This window comes from Chaetodon trifascialis, chromosome 12 (genome assembly GCF_039877785.1).
Source record: "Chaetodon trifascialis isolate fChaTrf1 chromosome 12, fChaTrf1.hap1, whole genome shotgun sequence".
Lineage (NCBI taxonomy): Eukaryota > Metazoa > Chordata > Actinopteri > Chaetodontiformes > Chaetodontidae > Chaetodon > Chaetodon trifascialis.
The window spans coordinates 21,356,069-21,379,135 of record NC_092067.1 but is presented as its reverse complement, the minus strand read 5'-3'; the positions used below and the strand labels follow the sequence as shown (position 1 = coordinate 21,379,135).

Sequence of the window (23,067 nt, the reverse complement as noted above, 5' to 3'; positions counted from 1 at the left end):
CGTCGCAGCTTAAAGTGCTGGACTAATTACGACTGCCTCTTCTGTCGACGAGTGGGTGGGAAAAGGAGTTCTTTACAGCAGGAAACTCTTTCGAGACTAAATGCCTAATTAGCCCATTGTACTGCGAGCTACCAACAATATCTAGTTTTACGATAAGTGCTGCACTGGACCACAAGTTTTAATGTCTGGTAGATGAGTAAGGAGAGCTTCTGTAACCCAGTAAAACGCACCGGCAGTGTAAGATTAAGCATGTGATTGTAGTTAAAAAGCAACCAATATCAGAGCTTGAAGAGCGTCTGAAAAAGCAGAGCTGTGCACGACACAGTGGAGACACTCGAAGTAAAGAAGCACTTTATGTCAGTCAGCTACAGACAGTGAATTGCTCATTAGCCGACTGCAACAAAGCACCATAAGGTATGTGATTGTAATTGTAGCCTTAAGTGTGAAGCTAAGTACGACAACAACAGCTTAGATGATAAAAAAGAAGCCGCTGGCGATGAATTGCTAACTACATCAGCGAGCAGTAGTTGGCTACAAAGGAAATGAGTTGAAGTGTGGCGAAAACCATTAAGCTAAGTGTGCCGTAAACTGATCTGGAGAAAAGAAAGACAGCTTTCTAGATGGCCAAGCAGTTAGGATACAGTTTAAACAGTTTCCAAGGTCTAATCAGCACCTCATGGCCATTTTAATTTAGGTAGATTGACAGACTGTATGTAAATTTTGGTGTATTGTATGTTTCTCTGAACGTCACTGAAAATATGAGCCTGTTTTATCCCTGTGGTTTCAAACATCACAGAAGCCAAACAACATCAGAAACACAGACAGTTTGTCTACTAGTCTGTGCGTTATAGTAAAAGACTCAACTTGAGGGTGATTGCAGGTTCTTACTCTGTGTTTTGAGTTTTAGCCGATGGCCTGCGCACCAAATTTAAATCACAGAAGACTTTTTAACACTTAAATGTCAGTGAGAGGAGGAAACAGCAGTGGATTTATGACTCTGCAGTTGAATTTTTGCACATGCTATCAAAACTGGATATATAAACGATAAGAAAGTAGAAAAGAAAGAGGCAAGAATATCTGGGAAATACTGCAAGAGGTGCTGAGCCAAACTTAGTACACTGCAAAAACACACACAGGCATGCACCCACAATGAACCAGTGCCCACTCCTAAGTGTTGCCATGTGTGATATCTCAAGAAGGAGGAGATAAACTTTACTGCCCTGAAGAGAACAGACCATGACTGTTTATCCTTTATAATAACTGCAGAACGTCTTTGGGTGTGTGCTTGACTTTCAGGCACATCGTCCCACTGCAGCTCTTTGTGTTTGTTGGAACATACAAAATCAGAAGCAGCCAGGCTTTGAACCCCTCTTCAGCGGCGGCCAAGTGATTTTTGAGTCGCTCAAGTGCCCCAGTGTTTTGCCTCGACAGCCACATGGAAACATACTGCTGGTGTCCCGTAGAAAAGTTTTTAAAAACCAGCGTCAGTTTTCATTTTCACACCCATGTGTTTGGAAACTGTGCAGTACCTGATCTGTGGTTTGGCCTGGCTGTGAAGTCATGAAACATTTACTGCCTGTGGGAGATAATATTAGCTTTCAAAAACTATAAAGCAAAGGTAGCACCGACGGCAGGTTTGTTTTACGTTGAAGTCACAAGGCCGTGAGGGGTGAGGGATAAAATAGGAAAAAAAGACAGATGGATCGGTAGAAACTATGTGAGAAGAGCAAGAAGAGAAGCGGGAAACTAATGTTGGATCCCAAATTGTACATCATTAAATTTTAGGGTGAAGACTTGGCATAAGGTGAGGGTTATGCTACAAGAAATAAATGTAAGTCTATGTAATGTCCTCACAAGTGATGGAAACAAACCTGTGTGTGTGTGTGTATGTGTGGTGGGGGGGCTGTTACAGGAGCCTTGGCAGGAGGCGGGAGTGATTAAATTCTTCTGATGGGGAGGGAGTCGGAGGGGTGGAGACGCAGCGGGTGCTGCAGAGGCCACAGACATTTGCGCACTCGGCCTCCCCCTCACATTATTTTCCATTCCTTCCAGTGTGTTTCTACCTGTTGGTGTCACAGAGCAGGGTCCGGTCCGTGTTATCATTTTATCATTAAAGCAAGCTGATACACAGCAATTTATTATGGTTTATTTCATTTCATTTTAAATAACATTCTCTGTACCATTAATGTAGAAAGAAAAAATTATGATTCAATAATATTTCTGAATGTAAAACCTAATATGGTCGAATACAACATCTCAGGGAAGTCGGCCTTTGCAAAGGTAGTAAAGTTCTGTTTTGATCGGCACTGTCAGAGAGGTATTAATTTAACTACATGTTTACTGTTGAGACTATGTTATATTGAGAGGTGTTTCTAATATTTTGGCCACCTCATCTACATACATGAATGGGGCAGAATATTAGAAATACCTTTCAAGCTAACACAATAAACATAAAGTTGAATTATGAAAAGTAGAAATCATGCGTCATCGCTTTTTAAAAACATTGTGCGGTCTGGTTGTTGTCATTATTGGTAAATGTAGTATTACTACTGTGATCTGTGTGGTGAGGAAGAGGAGGAGGAGGAGGAGGAGGAGGAGGAGAAGGAGGAGCAGAGGAGAGAGAGATGAGTGGGTGTAAATAAGGACACATCCCACCAATCACGTGAAAGTATCTGGAGCGGAGCCGCGGCTCACATGTGAAAGTGATCAGCGATGTTGGACTCGGAAAACACACACACACGAACACACACACACACACTTGGCTCAACCTGAATGATTGGCTGAAGCACCTCTAGAATGTTCTAGAACAAGAACTCTAAACAACATTTCCTCCAGGGTGCTACTTTAACGTGATGTGTGTGTGTTTGAGTGTGTGTGTGTGTGTGTGTGTGTGTGTGTGCTTGTGCGTGCGTGTCCAACATCATCAACATGTCAAAGACAGACACAGTGAATGTTCTTGGCTATCAGTCGCACTGCGTACGTTGCAAACTTCCTATTATTTTAACCTCTGTTTAGACTCGTTACATGGTGATTTGCTCCATCTCTCTGTCTCCCGTCGCCTATTTTGGAGGACGGATCCCTGACGAGTCGTTGAGGTATTTCCTCAGGTCATCCAGAGATTCAATCTGACACACTGCCAGTCCCAGGGCCAACCTCTTTGCTATATCTGGCCCAGCTTCACACTTGCACACAAATCTTCTAGTGAGAGGCGACTGAAAGAAGCCATCAGCCATGAATGATGTAGCCTACCAAATGTAGCGCCCCCATTGAGCTAATCACTGTGATTCTGCTGGAACGCAGATGTAAGAAGCATAATTTCTGTCAGAATCTGGCTGGCAGTGTCGAAGGTTTCGTGACAAGTGAAGATCCGCGATGCAGAGAGCAGCAATGGGAGCAGATGAATGAAGACAAAGACGTTATTAACCACTCAGAGACACTGGACAAAAAGCTGCTTTCTCTCCCCCTGTCTGCGTTTTTCTCTGTTATTTTCCCAAAGTTCCCCACCCATAACACCGCCGTTTTCAACCACAGATGAGAACCTAAGCATGTATTTACACAACTAAGAACAAACCTTTGTCTTGATGCCAAGCAGGTGGTGTGTGTGTACGTGCTCGCATGCGTGTGTGTGTGTGTGTGTGTGTGTGTGTGTGTACATATGCGCCTGCCCGCCCGCCTGCCAACAACTAGGTGTGGAGTGAAAGAGATGAGAGCGTAGCAGATGTTCTGATAGCTCAGTCATTTAAAACACGAACAAAACTGGCAGCTTGGCAGCTCTCACTTCACATCCAATAGTCGGGGGTTACAAGACCTAAATTACATGTTGCCTCCATAGCTAGCGTGAATGATCAGAATGAGTCCTGCAATAATATTCTGGCTTTTGTTTCTGTTTTCACACCAGGGGTTTAGCGCAGTAATGAGATGCTAAACTACATTATTGTGTGCCCCCTAAGAACCCTGAATCCGTAATTTCAGATTTCTTCATAGTAATTGGGTGCCCAGATTGTCTCTCCCATGTGAGGAAATTGTTTTACAGCCCTGAAGCCAGGTCAGTGCGCTTCATTGTAAAAATATGAAAACAATGCAGGGGCAGTAATGGAAAAGCAATTTCTTAGCGAGCTTGTTAAAGCCGGCGTTTAGAGGATATGAGGTTTGTGATTGACATTGCATCATATTGTCTCTGCTTCTGTGTTTGAACAATGAATAAACCATCCTGCTCACACACACACACACACACACACACACACACACACACACACACACACACACACACACACACACACACACACACACAGAAGGGGTAATACTTTGGGAAACTGCGAATGAGAGGATGCTTCTTATGGATGACAGCAGATCTTGTCACGCTACATATGGATGTTAATGATGTTAATGTCGTGATGTCAAACACTTGAAACGAGTCCAGGTTTGTTGTTTATGTCAAGAGAAGTGTGACTGCTGAATAATACAAAGGCCATTCTGAATGCCGCATCCACTGCAGGCTGGCCTGTGTGTGTGTGTGTGTGTGTGTGTGTTTGTAAGTGTGTCAGTGAACATGTGATTGCCTTTCACTGCTGATGTCTCCTTTTATTTATTCATCACTTCATTAATTCGCTCTTTTACTTCCTGAGCTGTGCCTCGACTGTACGTCTGAGGAGGAAAAAAGGAACTCCTTCGATTCATATTTCTTAAAGGGAGGAAGGGTGTCCCCGTTGAGGTGGGGCAACTTCATGGACGTCGTAATTGCTGAAGGGAAAAGTCGCGGTTTGAAGCATTTTGAATGCTTGAAATGGAAAATGCTAGATAGAGGACGAAAGACATCGTCTCAGGATTTAATCTGAGCTGAGATGGAAAGGTGCTGTTTGGGCTTTTCCTGTATGACTTTACATCCTCTCTGTAGCCTTATGTGTGTGTATGTGTGTGTGTGTGTGTGTGTGTGTGTGTGTGTGTGTGTATGTGAATTTAGAGTAGAGGTCCACCAGAGTTGAACGTGTGTGTTTTTGCATGCTTGTGACTTATGTGTAAACAGCTGTGTTCAGTGGACTGAAGCTGATGCACTCTGTTGAATATTTTATCTCCCGTTACACTGGTGAGCGCACAAGCACACACACGCACACGCGCACTCATGCACACACACACAGTGTGAAGAGAAACAAAGTCCATGTTGTTTTCTGTCAGATGTGCTTTTCCGTTTTATTGTTTCCATTTACAGCACCAGCAAAACGAGTGTGACTGCATGACCGGCGAGATCGTGTGTTTTTCAGCATTATTATCCTCACGTCACTTAGCGCGGAGACAATTACAAACCAGGCAATGGCAAATTTAGCAAAATCAACTCGCTCTAAGCCTCTAAGATGCAGAATTATCATAGCGTGTGGATGTGTGTGGTGTTTAGGATGGTAGCCGGAGCAGTTGTTGTGGTGTTCATGCAGAGTGGGAATGAACTGTTATCACGTCTAATGCACGGATTACATCCAGAAGGCAAACATCTGGCATGCAGACACAGGCAGACACAATCACTGGAACTGCGCAATAGCCAAGAGGTTGATCCGCACTGCGATCGTGCAGATACGAGGTGCACGATGCCATTACGGCGCAGCGACGAGCAACGTGTGCGGACAGAACCAAACGCTGCCAATGCACTGACAAAGGACACGTGTATGTACAACACGCTGTATGTAGGACACGCGTTTCACCGTTACTGGGTTTTTACATCGGCCTGTTCATATTTTACACTCTGCTGTCTACCAGTCACCTGAACCTGAAAATTAAGGATGCTGTTAATTGGTGAGTGGTTAAATTAGAGCCGAGTTTAGACAAACTTTTCTTCTGAGTGCTTTATCTTTCTTTTATTATAACAGATAATCCTCCATGTTATCTCAATGGCGATCACAGCACTCTCGACTCCCACGAAGCAGAATCGTTCCCTGAGTTGATTTAAATCAGACCTTTTTATCGATGCTTTATCTGTTGTAAGCCTCAATTTTATTTTTTAATATGGTAACCTGTTAAAACCTTTGCTAACAGAAGAGGATGCCCCCTCTCTCTCCATCATCACCAACCTCTTGGCTAGTCCTGACACATCTAGGATATATTGTTCCCGTTGGGCTCTCTCCATCTCTCTCTCTCTCACACACACACAAACACACAAACACACAAACGCACACACAGTTCAGAGATACAGAATTGTTGCAGTGGGCCATCGGCTGTAGCCAACAGCCCACTTCACGTCCACCGGGAACAGGTATGTGTCATCTCCTGTTCTTGTCTTCACCTCTAACGTGTCACAACCTGACCAAAGCGGTAATATCTGATGGCACACGAAGGAGGAAGAGGAGAGGAGAGGAGGCTGGACTTCATCTGATTTCTTCACAACATAAGACAGGATGAAGAAAAACATCATCACCTACTTCATCGAAGTCTATACTGCTGCCGAATTCATGCAGCACATTACTGCTCAGGTTAAGTAATAAATGTTGGAGATTTGTACAAGGACCTGCTTTGTTATTGAAGTTATCGTGCAGCTGAGAATAATTTGCCCGCCACGGAAAACAAGCTCCACACAACAGGAACGCATTGTAAGAAATGGTACTCATAGACTAATGGTCTGCATTCACCACGCTTTGCATTAAATCATCACTCTGTTTACACAAACCTTGAGCAGAAACATATATCAAGCTGAACATATTGAGAAAGCAAAGCCATTATTTTTAGCAGAATAGATCAGGGGCTGATCATGAATGGTGAAATTCAGCAGACCATGCGCTGCACCTAATTCCAGCTACACACTAGCAACATGTTATTAAAATAATAGGCTGTGAAGACAACAACTACACAGCTGGCCACTATTAGTAAAAGTCCCATGACCTAGACATGTTAATCCCTGTCCAGACATGCTGCAATACCTCCTATAGAGCAGGATTATTAACTGTAACCACTATGCAGAATGCATGTTAAGTAAGAATATGTACACACGCACTCCAATACGCTGATATACATAGAAATCAGAACGCATGTATGCAAAGAAAGCTCACACACATGTGATGCTTATGAAGCATGGACACAAACACACACTAATTACAGCTGTCCAAGAGATTAATGGTGTGATTTCCACAGCACATTTCAGTCACTGATGTTATGTTTGTAATTAAGTTTATGGATCATGTAATACACATGTGTATGCAGAGCTTTCATAATGATTATGGTGATAAATGTTCGATTTGATAAAGATCGGCCTTATCACGTTTGGATAAATTGCCTAAATTGCATTTTTCTGATGCTGTGTGGTGTTTTCTGTGTAGGTTATAAGCAAAGGAGGGCACTTCCTCTGTAAATTAGTGTGTTTATGTATTAAACTCTGTGCATTTGTATGTGATTGCACACATGTACATTCCTGCAGGCTCACAGCATGACAGTGTGTGTGTGTGTGTGTGTGTGTGTGTGTGTGTGTGTGTGTGTTGCATGTGTACGTTTCAGCCTTCTGTTATCTTACACGTGCACGTGCGCGTTCTTACCGGGCAGGTCACAGCCGAGGACCTCCATCCTCATGCCGATCCCAGCAGGCGACCACCTCTCCGGAAACACTCTGATGTACTGGGCCACTATCTCATCAAACCTCCGCACCTCTGGAGTATCGTAGTGGCTGTTTCCCTCGAAAATCTAAGAGCAGATGTTGATAGCGATGTTATTAGTGTTTAGAGACTTTCCTGTTTTCATTTCTCAGCGAGGAAAAATAAGGATGAAACATTTCCTCTGCAGTATAAAAGATATGTTCCTGCCAATTTTGACATTCCTAAGATCAGCGTGTGCTCTCGACAGGAAAATATGCTCCACTGATGACAGCTGTTTTTTGACTGCACAGTAAGATCCTGCTGCATCCTCCCAGTGCTGACTCAAAGGAAAAAGTGCAACAAGTATCACTGCTTATGCTAGAGTTTGTCTTAAAGACAAGGCTGTGTCTAACAGGGCTGGGCGACTGGACGGATATATCGGCCATTGGCGGCTGGCTGAATACACTGCCAGCTGTTGGGTGATTTTTGTCATTTTATTGTACAAATTTATGGTCTGCCAGTGAGAGCCGCTGCAGCAAGCTGACCCAGTGGCACAAAGAAGCCAGCAGAGTGAGGCAGTGGGGAAAACAGCATGTAGAGCCAGAGTGTGTGCACATACAAGGAATCTGACAGTGGTTTAAACACTGCACTCAATGTACTTGTACCAAATTTGAAAATATCACCCAAATCTAGTATCTGAGATTCAAAACGATGAGTGATAGGCTTTGCTCCATGTTTGTTTGAGGTGTGTGACATCTGTCAGTGTGGGTGCACTGATACATTGTTCTGTGGTGAAGGCAGAAGTGAGGATGAGTATCCTGAAACAACGGAGGAAGACATTAAAAGCTGCAGAGGTAGTTTCATTTGTCATTTCACCACTCCGCTGTTCACAATAGCAAAATGGTGAGCCTGTCTCTCCAAAGTCATATAACACTCCTAATCAGCATTGTTCCCAAGCACGTTATGACACGTGTCATGAAAATAACAACAAAGACTGTGTTTCCTTTGATTTTCATGTTTTTTTTTTTCTTTTTTTTCTGAGGTGGCTTGCAGCAGCCTCCGGCAAGATTTATTACGAGCTGAACACTGACTAGACCGCACCATTCCTCTCAAAATGTGGGCTGAGAAAGTTGTAATATTGGTTTCATTAATTGAATTGTATCTTCTGTCTTCCTTATTTCTGGAATTAAATTAAAAAAAGAAAAAAAAAAAAGAAAAAAAACATATGATGAATTTCCCAGGATGCTCATTTAAAAAGACAGGCAGATGAGAGAGAGCAGGATTTTAGCATCAGGAGGAAAGCCGGGCACTCAGTAGTACTATTAAAGTGTTTTAAGACAGAGTCTCAGAAAGGAGAACAGAGTTTAAAGTGCTCTGTCTCACAGTGCGTTAGACTGCCAGCAGTGCTGAGTGGTGATGCAGGAAAGACATTTTTAATTAACACCCATGAGAGACAAATAGAGGATGAGCGAACGAGAGGATGAGACAGAAAAAACAGAGAGAGAGAGAGAGAGTACGGAGGACTTAGAGAGAGGAAGACAGTAGCAGGGAGAATGAGGAGTGAGGTGATTAAATTGAATTATTATCAGAGCTGAGGCTGTAATAAAATTTTTTTTTCCTGAAAATGACAAGACTGAGAGAGAGAGAAGAGGAAGAAAGAAATGGAGGGAGAGTGAAGAAGGATGGAGAGACAGAGCTATAAATAAACTACAAATGAGGGAGAACTGACAGCGACAATCAGAGAGAGTACATATGTGTGTGTGTGTGTGTGTGTGTGTGTGTGTGTGTGTGTGTGTGTGTGTGTGTGTTCCCCGCCTTTACCTTAGCAAACCCAGTCTTGCTGTCAGTGATGTAAGTCCAGTCTTTGCCGGTCAAGCTGTGCGCCAGTTTGTACTTCCTGACAAACGCCCTGTTCTCAGCGCTGGTGCTGCCCTCCAGCCCTCTTGCACCCTGGGTAATAATGCCACGCACCATCTTGGGCACGCCGAGGTCCGCCTGTAAACACGATTCTCATTGTTAGCTCACTCTCTGCACCACAGAAGCCAATCACTTTCCAGATCCCCTGCCTATTACGGGAACTCTGACTTTTTCCGGGCCTCAGAGTCGAGTCCCGGCTTCCTTGCATTTCATTTTGTGAGGATGGCGAGTCTGCGGCTAAAAACGGTGTCCACTGTGCAAATCCCTTCAGTGTTTTGCACTTCGCTGGTTGCATTTTAATCCCTGTATCATGTCGTTTCATTTTCTTATTCTTGTCTCCTCACTGTTTTGCCATATGGTTTACTCCCAGTTTTCCTTAAAGGTGCAAAATCCTCTGGTACAGCTTTTGTTTCTCCCAGCCAATTGATGGTTATTGTTATGCATTTGTTCTATTAGTCTTTGTTTTGGTGCGATAACACATTTTTTACACAGTTCAGTCCCTAAATTTTATTACATTTTGTTCCTGTAGTGGAAAAGGAGGGCTGAAATACAAAAAGGCTCCAAGCAGGAACGTTTAATCTCTGATGCAGTAAAATGAACCCCACCTGGGGCCCCTCAGCTCCAGCTCCAGTCTGTAATGCACTGTAATGTAAAAACATCACTCATCGGGGTGAGGTGACGTACCTGTAGCCACTCTTCTCCAGCTATGGGTTGTGTCGGGTTGGGAAACCAGCCTGACCGACTGGCCACCAGCCTGGCTGCCCCCATGGAGCCGTGGATGTCTCTCATGGACGACGCAGAGATCTGGGAGTCTGGAAGCAGCCCAGACAGCATGCCTTGCAGCTCTGAGCAGGGCGCATCTGAACAGGAGACCAGAGTAAGAGCGCGTCACGTCACTGCAGGGTATCTTCTAAAGCATGAAACAAACTTTCTGATCGCTTTCTTAAGTTACAGGTGGAAACGGTGATTTTATAAAAAGCTTGCAAACAGGGAACGTTGATGCCTTTAGTCCTGCAGTTCAAAGCAGAGCTTGGAAAATGCTCCTCTGCTCTCTCGTTTTGTTTCAAAGACCAGTACAGCATCCATGATTTGACAATCTGCTGCCAAAAAACACTGTATTCATGAGCTGAAAACCAAACCCGCGGCACAGACAATGAGAGAAATGAATGGATGTGAAAGGGATACTGTGAATTGGATATCTTTGCATTAAAAGGCTAATGTTGGAGCTTTGTTGAATGAACCAACATGAAATTAGAGGCTGCCAGGAAGGTAGATATTCTTTGATGGAAAATACATAACAGGCACATGTTATTATTATCCTGTAAAGGCTTTGGGACTTTGACTAAATGTGAGGAAACGCTGTCGAAGTCGCTGCTTTGCTAAACATCTTACAACTCAAAACTCTTAATGACTGAATGTGACTTTCAGGTCAGGAATAATCTGGCGTCATTGTTTGATGTAATCTTGGAGCAAAACTCTTGTGTGATTGTGACATGCATTGTTAAAACTACGACTGGTGTGCCGCACTCCGCTGCTTTCCATCAACCCATTTCATTATTTTTCCTTCCTGCGGCTGCAAAGTTGATGCATAACTTTAACCAAGCTACCGAAGGGGATTCTTCATGGGGAATTGAGCCAGAGAACTCCCAAATGGAAGAACTAAATGAAAGCGTGTTGCAGATCAAAGGGATACTGTTTATTACACTGACAAATGTGCTTTAGTCTAACAAGCATCAGAATATGTAATTGCCATGAATAATGAAAAAAAACAAAGGGAACAAAACAAAGTGACCATTTCTATTTGAAAATGAAGCAGGTGAAAAAAAGTGATGGGATAAAAGAGGAGATGAAAAGGGGAGAAAAAGAGGAAGGGTAGGATAAAAGGTGAGGAAGGGGAGGTAAAGGACAAGGAGGAGATGGAGAGATAGACAAAAGGTCGAACGGAAAGATGGACTGCGCAGAGAGCGAGTGAATAGAAAGCGTGAGAAAGATAAAGAGAGGAAAGAAAGAGAGAGAGCGGATTGACAGCGAAGGGTGACGGTGATTGATGGTGACATTCTTCGGGTCCACATGGAGATGAATGTTTAATGCCGTGACGTCTGCAGCCGCGCCTCACTGTGGTAAATAATGAATCAACAACAAACAACAACAGCTAAGCAATGCTAGATGAGCTCCCTCAAGCTCGATGTTATGCACAAAAGCTGATTAGCCAGAATAAAATTCTATTATTATACTGTTTATTCTATGATTCTTATTTTTGCATCCATCTTGTTAAGCAGCTGCACTCCAGCAGGGTTTTTTAATGCAGAGGTGCAGTGGGAGTCGATGAGAATATCATCTCTGGAGATCACAGTAGCAGAAAATAGATAGATATCACACACCAGCCTGAGAGCCCTTAAAGCTCACACACATATATACATAGACACACACACACACACACACACACACACACACACACACACACACACACAGAAAGCAATACATGCACCAGCACGGAGAAGTGGAGTAGTCAAGGTCTCACTTCCACACTTCCATGATGTTTAGCCCACACATGGGCTCCCACTGTGCTTTTCCTGATAACAGGGTCTTCCAAACGCTGTGAAGTACACCACCGAGGCTCCACCTAGCCGTGCACATGCACACACGCACGCCAACGCACACGCAAGCCGGGCGAGAGGAAAAAAAATAAAAAAAATGATAAAGGCGCTAAGAATAAGTGATTGATAGATGCTGCGGGGCTAAAATAAAATGAGATTAAGGAAGGAGGGATGGAGGAATGAAGAGCCGAATGAGGCAGGGACGGGGAAGATTTAAGGGAAGGGACGGGGAGGAGAAAATGAGAGACATTGAGAGAAAAGTGGGAATGGAAGCTGTCAGCAAAGGCAATAGAAGGACGGAGGAAAAAGTAGTGTGAGGAGGAAGAAAAAACAGAGCGACATTGAAGAGGGATAGGCAGAGAGTGAGGAAAAAGTAGAGAGCGAGAGAGACATAAAAGTGTGATTTAAGTTAATGACATGTCACTGACTGACTGCTTTATGTCCGCCTTTATAGGCCAGTGTAGGGCATTATCACTTTCCCCCTGGTGGTGTGTTCGGGTGTGTGCTTGTCAATACGTGTATGTGCAGAGAAAGTAAAAGAAGAGATACTGCAGAGCTATTAGCAGGTAATTTTTGGTTCTAAAGCTTTCTCTGTACGTTACGGACGTATCCCACCGAAGCTGAGGTTTGTTTTCTCTCTGCTCGCTTCCAAAGTTACAAACTCTCTCATCCTTCCCAACAAAAGGCTAAACTGAGTCCGGAGCCTGCTGAGATTTTGCATAAAGCCTGTGATGGATTGCAGACATTACAAGGCAGCAGAGACGGACAACACACAGGGAGATGTTCAAAAAACGCGTTGAGTTGGAGCTCACTGCTGAGAGCGTAGTGGGAAAAGTTGGGTGATATATAATGCAATTTCAGGTGTTAAAATGGGGTGAAAAATAGACAATTGGTAGACAAGAACACAGGCAGATACCTTACATATACCACATCCCTGTCTCTCTACATCACACTCACACACCTACACACACACAAGCAGCATCATATTGTTTTGGTGTGACTGTGATTTGTGTGGGTGCTGAAATAGCCCTCCTAGATAAGAGCATATCTGTCCCTCTCAATGGCCACTACGATGGCAGCAGAGAGAGGCCCTAACCTAATAATGATATGGTGGCGCTGGGAAACACACACACACACGCACGCACACTGAAATGGATTGAAACTCTCTTTTACCATTTCTGCAACGCACAGACAGACACACAAACACAGACAGTCTAATTAAGTTTTATCTATTTATAGTATTGAGCTGATTATGCTGGTTGAAATCGTGTTTGTTTGCCAGGGCTGCAGATGAAAGCTGAGAGCCTGTTACTCTCTGATGTTATCACCCACACATCACACTCTAGTATTATTCTATTACGACTGAGTGTGTTTTTTTCTGTGTGTGTGTGCGCGTGTGAGTGGGAGACAGAGAGGGAGGATATGTATATGAAAGAGCGAGGGCAAGAGTGTGAGTGCACATGAGAGTGGGTGTGTTGTGTGCATGTGAACGAAAGAGAGGCAGATGAGAGAAAGGATGAGAAGGTATGAATAGAAACACTGGTGGACTGATGGGTGGATGGGTTCTTTTAAAGGAAATGTTTTCTACCACAGTTATTTATGCAGCGGTGTGACCCAGCCTCTGACCCGGTGTAAAAGCCAGTATATCACTGGTATAAAATTTGGCAAAACCACTACCGTGTTTTCACGAGAGGGAGTCCCACGAGGAGATGGGCCAGGAAAAGTCTGAGAAACTCCACAGAGGAAGACGCTGCATCTTTCTTACCCGTGATCTGACAGCCGTAGAGCTCGAACCGCAGCGCAATGCCGTTCTTCCACGTCTGAGGTCGGATCCGTACGAAACGGGCCAGAACCGGCTGCGGGATCCGATTGAGAACCACCTCCGTGGCATCGGCATTGGCATGGAAAACCTACACATGGAGGGAGAACGAGACGGAAGATACCATATCAATATCAGTAATGACAATTAGTGATCTGAGGAGGAGTGATCCAAACATAAGCATAAACAGCTTTAACAGTCTAAATCAGTAAACAGGAAACAGGCTATTAAAAGAGGTTTCAATAGCAACTATATTTATGGTTCACACTGTGCTGTTTTCAAAAACATCATTTATCATAAGGTCAAATTACAACAGATAAATCTTCTGTGTCCTTATAAAAGATTCCTCTATGTGCACACACACACATAAAAACAAACACACACACACAGTGAAAACACTGTTTCTGTTCATGAGGGAAGAAACGAATGCACACGATTTGAGGGCATGCAGTGTGTCATAAATCAAAGTGCGCAAGTCTGTGGGAGAGCATCCTCTTCTCACGTCCTCTTGACTTAAGCACACACACACACACACACACACACACACACACACACACACACACACACACGCACAGGAAGACATGATCTTTACTCCTTCATACACAGAGAGCGAAGAAAAACAGGCTGTCACCCCTCACATACACACGACATTCACAAATGCACTCCTTCCAGACACAACCATCTCACGCACAAATACACACACACAGTACACACACACTGCCTTACAGTGCCCTCTGAGCTCCCACACTCCCACCGCGTGCACACGCGACACACACACACACAAAATGATTTCCTCTGAAAACACACACAAATGCAGATAAAAAGGAAATTGAATGTGAGCGCACATGGCCAGAAGCACTCTTTTTGTCTCTTGACACCAAGACTTTACATCTCTGTCTATCTGACAGAGTGTCATGTCTCTCTCTCTCCGTCTCCACAGGAAAACACAGCTGGGCTTCTGCTCTTCTCCTCCTTTCTGTCTTCCTATTCAACATCTCTATCTGTGCCCCCCCTCCTCACTGCCATGATGATACTCTGCTGTAAATGAAAAAAAATCTGAAAGTCTACGCTGTTGTTTCATTAGAGAACCTCAAAGGCTGTTTTCCCTGGCGTCTCTAACATGCTTTCTGTTATATTACATCAGTCCTGAAAACACAACAGAGTGTGTTTATTACAGAGAGAAGCAAACCTCATTCAGCAGAGCCAAAGGCTTTGCAATTACTTGCTTGGGTACTCATTTATAGATGTTCGCTTTGTTTTAGGAATGCGTGTGCGCGAGTTTCTCTGCGTGAGTGTGTAAATTCACTATTTTCCTCCTGTTCCCAATCAATTAAACAGCAGGCTTCGTCAGGGGTGACAAAATATGGATGAAAGGGGTTTCTGACTTGGAGGAACAGTAGCAGCTACTGGGCCAGCTGGGAATTGAACTCGTGACCCACTGGGTGTAGATACAAAGGCAGACCCAGTGAACTCATGCCCTTACAGTGGCCTTAATACCAGAAGCTGTGACCAGTTAAATGATGGAAAAATGCCAAAAGGCCCCAAAAGACTTAATGGGATTGTGGTAGTGGACTGTAATTACAAGTGTGTGTGTGTGCGCGTGTGTGTAAAAGTGTAATTATGAAGTCTCACTCTGAGGAGTCGGGGGCTTGCGGGTGCTTTCTGATTTCCCTTGGTGCTCACTGAAACATTTCCTCAGCAAATGTGCACATGCTCACACACACTTAGTGAAGCATGTGCTTTCATGTATGTGGACACAACACTGTGCATAGCCTATGAGACTTTATGTGTGTGTGTGTGTATGCGTGTGGGGGGATGTCTAATATCATGCCAGCTCTTTGAATTGGTAAATGTGTACTTGTTTATGTAGCAAGCGCTTCTGTATACATACTGTTCATGGACACAACTCTAGAGCTTTTTCCTCTTTTAGCAGCTTTGTTCAGGGTCACCAAACAGAGACGCAGCTCTGTTTCACTGTTACGGCTGCTCTTTTACAATCCCCTCAGTAAACCGAAATCCCTTCAGCAGCGACTGAAAACACAAGAAAAATGATGCCGGTCAGAGCTCACCACCACTCGCTGATTATCTTTACGAGGACTTTAAAAAGTTGTGTCCTCAATATTCTAAATCAATGCTAAGCTGACCCCGCTGTCAAAATTTTAATGTGTTTTTCTGCATTTTTATCTGCAGTTTTAAATTCCCTGCTTGGTCTTATCAACCCACGTTAGAGCGATCGTTCACAGCAAGTGCAACAAGCAAGTAAACCTACCTAAACTCAGGCTCAGGTTTGCCTAAATTTGCAGAATATTGCTTACTATGATGCAGTTCAATAGCGTCCATCATAGTAAGAACATATTTTCTGTATATTCAGCAGAAGCTTTCCCTCCAGGTTGTGTTTCTGCAGCTTGAGCCCACACGGAGGAGGTGTAAGGGGATATGCAGCATCTCCGAGGTCTTAAACTAAATTCACAGTTAACAGTCTCTTTCTAAAAGGCTTCTGCATCAATCAGCTAATGGACTGCACCCGCAGCCCATCTCAAGTTATTGTGTGTGTGTGTGTGTGTGTGTGAGAGAGAGAGAGAGAGAGAGAGAGAGAGAGAGAGAGAGAGAGAGTAGGTGTAAAGTCAAGCATCCGTTCACCCAAGTGTTCTTGGTGTCAGCTTGCCTTGTCTCTTAACACAGGTGGAAATATCAGCCCATTAACAAACCGCCACAAAACACACACAGACAGACTCACACACACACGCACACAAACACACACACACACACACACACACACACACACACACACACAAACACACACACACACACACACACAAACCTAAACAAACAAACAAACAGAAATGTTGTTTAACACCGACGCTACAAGAACAATTCCAAGCAAGAGAAATCTTCCCGATTCAAATGGTGCTTTCATCGCTCGGCGACAGTCAAAGGTGATAGACACGGACTGAATACCGTCTTCTCCTTCATTTACACACCGAGTCTCTGCTGAATAACAATTGCGTGCAGGGCAGAAGGACACATATTGTGTAGCTGCTTCTGGTTTGTAGTCAGAAGGCAGCGGCTAACTAAGTCTAACGTGTAACTACGAATAAAAAGAGGGGAATATCCCATGGGAAAGAAAAGAACAGGTGTGTGTGTGTGTGTGTGTGTGTGTGTGTGTGTGTGTGTGTGTGTGTGTGTGTCGTGTGCCTGCAGGGCCGCAGTCAGCCAGCCAGTGAGGACCAGTGCAGACACATTGAATTATTCAAATGTCCGTGCTGCGTGCGTTTAGTGTGTATGTGTGTGGATAGAGTTATAAAATAGTAAAAGATTGCCCCCCCCATCTCCTCTTATTCCATCACACAAACACACACACTCAAACACACACACACACACACACACACACACACACACACTCACACACACACACACACACACACACACACACACACACACACACACACACACACACACACACACACACACACACACACACACACTCAAACACAGACTTCAGGGAGGTACTGTAAGCAGTCTGACAGCTGAATCTTGGTAGGTGTGACAGTTCAGTCCACAAATCTCACAAACCAAATGATGCATGGCACCTTCATCATATCCCCCTTTGTCCCTTTTCTCCCAGATTTTCTTTCTTCATTTGTCACAAACCCTTTTCTCCCTCTCCCCTTTGACCTCTCCCTCCCTCCTGCCTTTCCCTCACCTCGCCTCGCCCCACCCTCTTCCGACTACGCCGTCGTTTTATTTAATTTCCCCTCTCCTGACATCCTTCCAGGCTGCGTTGCTGAGACCTCTGATCTATCCAGAGGGATTTGTGGTCAACACCCTTGTCTGCTATTCTCATTATTCCTCCTCTCCTCCGTTCATCCATCCATCCCTCTTTCCTTTGCTCCGTGGTTCCCCTGTGAACACTTCTTCCCCCCTCCTTCTGCCTCCTTCCTTCACTCGCTTGCTCCCCTATGAACCTCGCTTTTCTCCCTCTGGTCTCCCCCTCTTCCTCCCTCTGCACAGCTCAGTTTGTCCTCTCTCTATCAGTTTGACGCTCGGCTGGTTGACGATTTGCTTGCGTTTTCGACTTACCAAAACTTTCCTCTCATCACGATCCCTCTCACTCCACCCACGTCCCCCTCCTCCATCCTCCCTCCCACAGATTAAGGTGGGAATAGGAGGTTTTGGTCTTGGCCGAGGTCCAGCGTTGTAATGGCCACAGACAGCTCTGCCTGCAGCAATTGGGGAGGGCTACGTAATGACATTTGTACCACGTTGATCTTAAATGTACCTCTCACAGCGAAAGGTCTCAGACTCCTCCAGACGAAGACTCAAACTGAGACAACATGATTTCTCAACCGGAGACCTCGGGTCACCGGAAATTGCTGCTTTTCTCTCGTCATGTGGGCAACCTCCCGTAACCAGGCCCACGGCCAGTTTTCTGCACTGAATCACAGAATAGCTGAAGTTTGTACTGATAGCGCCATTATTTTATTTTTCTGTTTCTGTATAATGCAAGCGCACATGAGCAGTCAAATGATCTGACACGACCTGATGATCAAGAGGGGATTTGAAACCTGGCTGCTGCACAACACAAGCAGGAACAGAGGAATGCAGAGACATTCACGGACACAAAGACGGAGAAAACAAAGAAAGCTCGAAATACGATTCAAACAGAGAAACAGCACAGCGTAATGGTTCTGCAAAGATGATTTCTAATATAATCTTCTTCACCCGGTGTTCCCCCCTGAGTCGTACACTTGACCCATCTGTCTGCCTCTTTCTCTGCTGCATATCTTGAGTGAATATCTGTCATTTGTGAGCCTGTCAGTACGATGTAGGAAGAAACGCTGCATGAGTAGGACTTCTTCTCTCCAAAACGTCTCTGCGAGCTAACACATATTCCATATGTGCCATCTGGTTCACAACAGGCCTTTAATGACATTATCAAATACATTACAGATCACACAAATCATCAGGATGCTGTGTGACAGTGGCGCCGCCCCTATGGGCTGGCTCCCAGATGTTTAAAACCAGAGTGTGTGCGCACAGTGGCTGCGTTATTAAGAGTCACTCATCTGAGACAAGTGCTACCATACAGGAAAGAGGCTGTAAACATACATCTGTCCACATTCATGCATGTTTCTGTGTGTGTCTTTGCTGTTTTGTGGATACGTCATTGTGTGTGTTCGCATGAGCACAGACCATATGCTTTTCTATTCTTTCTGTCCATGTGGCTCCCATTACTTTTTGTCCTCCTTTAATGCCTCTTGCTCATAAAACACTAATTCAATAATTCTTCCAGATTAACACACAGCAAACCATCACTGTAGCCAAGCACAAAAAGTCATTTGTTCGAGCAGCATAAACTCGTCTGTCTAAACCATGATGACTTTCTCAGAAACATATGGGCGGATGGAGAACGAATGATGGAGTGTCGAGGGAGGCGAAAGAGGAGGGATGGAAAAGACTGGTCGGATAAGGTGAATGAAGATGTGAGGAGAGTGTGTGCGCAGACAGGGAGGGGGGAGGAGGAGGATGGATGAAGAGATTTTGGGAGAACTTGTGAAGGGGTGAGTGAATGAAAATGTCAAGCGAGAGATGAATGGATAAACGGACAGTTCAGAGCAGGTTCAGGTTCGAGTTTAGCAGAAAGTTGAATTGGTGGAAAAGCTACTTAATCTGGGAAGAATACCCATAAATATTCTTTTTTTTTTTTTAAAGCATTATTCATTCAGGGGCTTTCACTCACTTGCAGGAACACCCTGATCCCATTCACACAGTTACACGTTCACACCTGGAAGCTGCTCAGTACAACCACAGTCTGCTCTGAGCAGCTCCACTGGAGCGGCTGAGGCTAAGGACATTTATCCTGCTGGTCTGGGAGACAGAACCTGCAACCTTCTGGTCACGAGTTCGCTTCTCTAACCTTTATGTGGTTGAAAAAGAAGACATATTACATGTCTACAACTGATCCCTGCATGAAATCCAAATCCAGGATCTGCTTTCAATTATAAAACAACTCTTCCTTGAATTATCCCGTGCATGCAGACGCAGCATTTTACACACCCAGACTATAAAACACTCTGCCAAAAGATCTTCTTGGCCTTTGCCGCTGAGTTATTTATGTGTATCTAACATAAAACACACACTCTCACTTACAAACCAAAAGTTGGCTGATGGGATGGCGAGGCCGATGCGGACCGGCCGCCTGAGGTGTGTCAGCTGAGTACACACATTAGGCTCCAGGATGCTGCCACTATCGTTTCATCACCAGACAAACGACCATCCCTCTCTTCGTCTCTCTCTCTCTGCTCTAGCTTCACTCCGCTTCCTCTTTGATGATTGATACACAAATGAAACGACAGATGACCCGGAGCTGAACCATCAGATTACTACGCAGACTGACTCACCAGGGGGGCGAGTGGCTCTAAAGACCCTTACCAGTTGGTTTGAGGTTATGCATGTGTTGGAGGACAAGGGAGGGATATTCTACCAGAAGCTGCTGCTGATTTATTCTAAACCCCTCCTCCTCAAAGACACACACACACACATTCATATGCGCATGCACGCTCACACACCCCTCCGCGTCTCCCTGGGCGCTGAGCTCTGAAGCAGCTTTCCAGGGTTACGGGGGAATCAAGTGGGATTATGGGTGGTGACACCAACAACTAACCCCAAAACATCATCATTAATCCGTTTTGCATATTGGATTTTTGTTGTTTCATAGCCTGGCGTTGGTGGAATATAGCTATTTGACTGAAAACGCTGACTGAATGGTGAGCTGGTTGCTTGATTAACTGATCATCGTGCACAACTTAAATAACCAAAATGATTATTTTTCCATTCAACTTCAAAAAAGTTGTAAACCTGATTAAAAAAACTTACTTTTCCTTGTCCTCTTTCTATCATCCCCAATTTATTTATTTATTTTCTCCCTAACTCTCTTTCTACACAACTGTTTTATCCATCAATCACTTATCTGTGAGTTAGCTACAGCTATGGGCTTATGGGATCTGCAGTCTGCAGAGGACGCCCAGATGGTTCGACTGAGTTTCCCTCTCACAGCGAAAAAGCATTTGTACGTATGCATCTGTGAGTGTGTGCATGCATTAGCGTTCATGAAGGAATCAGGGTTTACAGCACAAAGCTAGACGTGGCGTTAGACCGCAGGACAAACATATGTGACCACCATAGCAGGGTGAGACCGGCTGTGATGGAAAAAGCAGCCGCAACCACTGGAACGCTGCTCTGCTTTAATTGCAGTTGCAACCATTTTAAAGACCCTCGGTCCCGCCTGCTTCATTTCGAGCCGCCATCCCCAGACTGCGCCGCGCTCCCCGGTGATTCATCGTGCCTGAACACCTCTGAGAGAGACAGTTTAGAGCCCTGTCCAACCAGGTTGACATTAGGCAGCACTCTGACCAGAAAGTAACAGAAACCAGATGGGATGTGAAAAGCAGACTGCGCAGTCTGAGCGCGGCTGCGTTCGGTGATGTAAGGTATCGCTTGGAGCTCGGAGACGTGTGCTGATTCTGGCTCTGTCGTAAACCTCTAAATGAAGCCAACCGAGCGGCGGTGGGAAGGCTGTAATTGCAGACGTGGCTTTCATTTCAGGCTTGTGGTCAACTCTTTGCTGCATATATTCCATCTCATATTTTTCTCTCTGCGTGTGTGTGCATGTCCAGGCGTGCGCGGCACATAAGAGCATCCAGACTTTCTCTGGTTGCCCTGCACACTTCGCAGTCCATCCCATGGTGGGATCATGTGTGTGTGTGTGTGTGCACGGGTGGGTCTGAGCCTACCTTATGGTTCTTGCCGTGTCTGTAGACCATCCAGTCCTCGCCGTTGGTGCTGACCTCCAGCTTGAAGGTGGTGACATGGTAAGCCTTCTGGGTTTCCTTCGAAATGGCGCCCTGGGTGGCGATGCCTGTGAGCACCTTCAGAGTGTGGAGGTCCACCTGTTGACGGGGAAGAGAGATTAGGTTTTAATAAAAAATCAAAACATCATAAACAAAACATAACACACTGACATCTCAGTCAAATTCTCTCTCTGAATCTAATCGTGTTTCTAATCTTAGTCAAATACCTGACAAAACGCCCTTAAAATTGGTTAAAAACACACAAATATACACCTGAACTTATCAGCATCCATCTCTCACCTTCACCGCTCTCCTCTCCTCGCCCTCTCATCCCCTTCTTTCTCTCCTTCTCTCCCAGCAGATCGATAGTAATGACCTGGGGCTCATTTTAATTTCCTCCCATACAATAGCCATAATCACCTCCCCATCCTGATTGTGGATGCTACGCTACGTGTCTGGCATGCTGCTTGCTGTGTTGCATTAAACGTGGACGCGGGCTTCGGACTCCTTCGTTTCAAGGTCCCTGAAGTAGATGCACGTTTGTTTTGCTCCACAGCGCAAAAACTAGTCGATCAAGCAGAACAATGTTGGCTCTCAAATTTATAAAAAAAAACGTGAGAAAAAAGGGTTTTTTTGAAAGATTCTCTCAACTTGTTCAGGGGACAAACTGCTGTTTTCCACATCCACATAAGGAATTACTGTATAATCAGCTTTGTTGGTAATTAAAAAACTGGACAAGGATGTTAATTTCCTGTTACTTTTTGCTGCTGTGAAGGAAAAACACTAACTGTGCTTTAAATAACTGCTAATTGTAGACTACTTACATCTGGAGTCTAACATGATCTTGATGGTTGTAGCAGAAACGTTTACAGTTCCTCAAAAGGTAGACCCAACACCTGCAACTGTTTTTAAACCCTTTTAGCGTTTTCATGATTTATGCTCTCTGCCGCGTTGGGACAGTGATTGGAGATCCAATGCTCTACTTTACAAAACAAGGTTTTATATAAAAGAGGAGAGGGAATACAGACAAAGAGAGGCTGCAGGCAAATAAAGAGCAGAAGATGAGAAAGGTTCTACTGTAAGTTATAACATTTATTCTCCCCCATTGGAGCTGCTGAAACCTGTAGATTAATCAGAACTTCTTGTGTGTGCGTGTGTGTGTGTGTGTGTGCTGTGCATCCCACTGGGGTATAGTACAAAACACTGGGGGAGGTAAAATGCTGCGTTTGTTATCTGTCAAAGAGACAGGTGTTTTAGATTACTTGCAACACACACACTCACACACACACACACACACACCTCCACGCTCAGGGCCAGACAGAGATCCAGCAAGACAACTA

The 23,067-nt window shown here is 44.6% G+C and overlaps 1 protein-coding gene across 2 annotated transcripts in view; it reads right to left on the bottom strand.

Moving 5' to 3' along the window:
- Window positions 1-23,067, bottom strand: part of LOC139339939 (neuropilin-2-like) — a 91,598-nt gene that overhangs the window by 29,834 nt on the left and 38,697 nt on the right. For both annotated transcript variants that reach the window (XM_070975403.1, XM_070975404.1), the window contains exons 7-11: window positions 21,671-21,826; window positions 13,824-13,968; window positions 10,146-10,321; window positions 9,366-9,539; window positions 7,509-7,653 (exon numbers count right to left, since the gene is read on the bottom strand). In XM_070975403.1, the coding sequence (XP_070831504.1) occupies window positions 7,509-7,653; window positions 9,366-9,539; window positions 10,146-10,321; window positions 13,824-13,968; window positions 21,671-21,826 (796 nt within the window). The remainder of the gene's footprint in view (window positions 1-7,508; window positions 7,654-9,365; window positions 9,540-10,145; window positions 10,322-13,823; window positions 13,969-21,670; window positions 21,827-23,067) is intronic.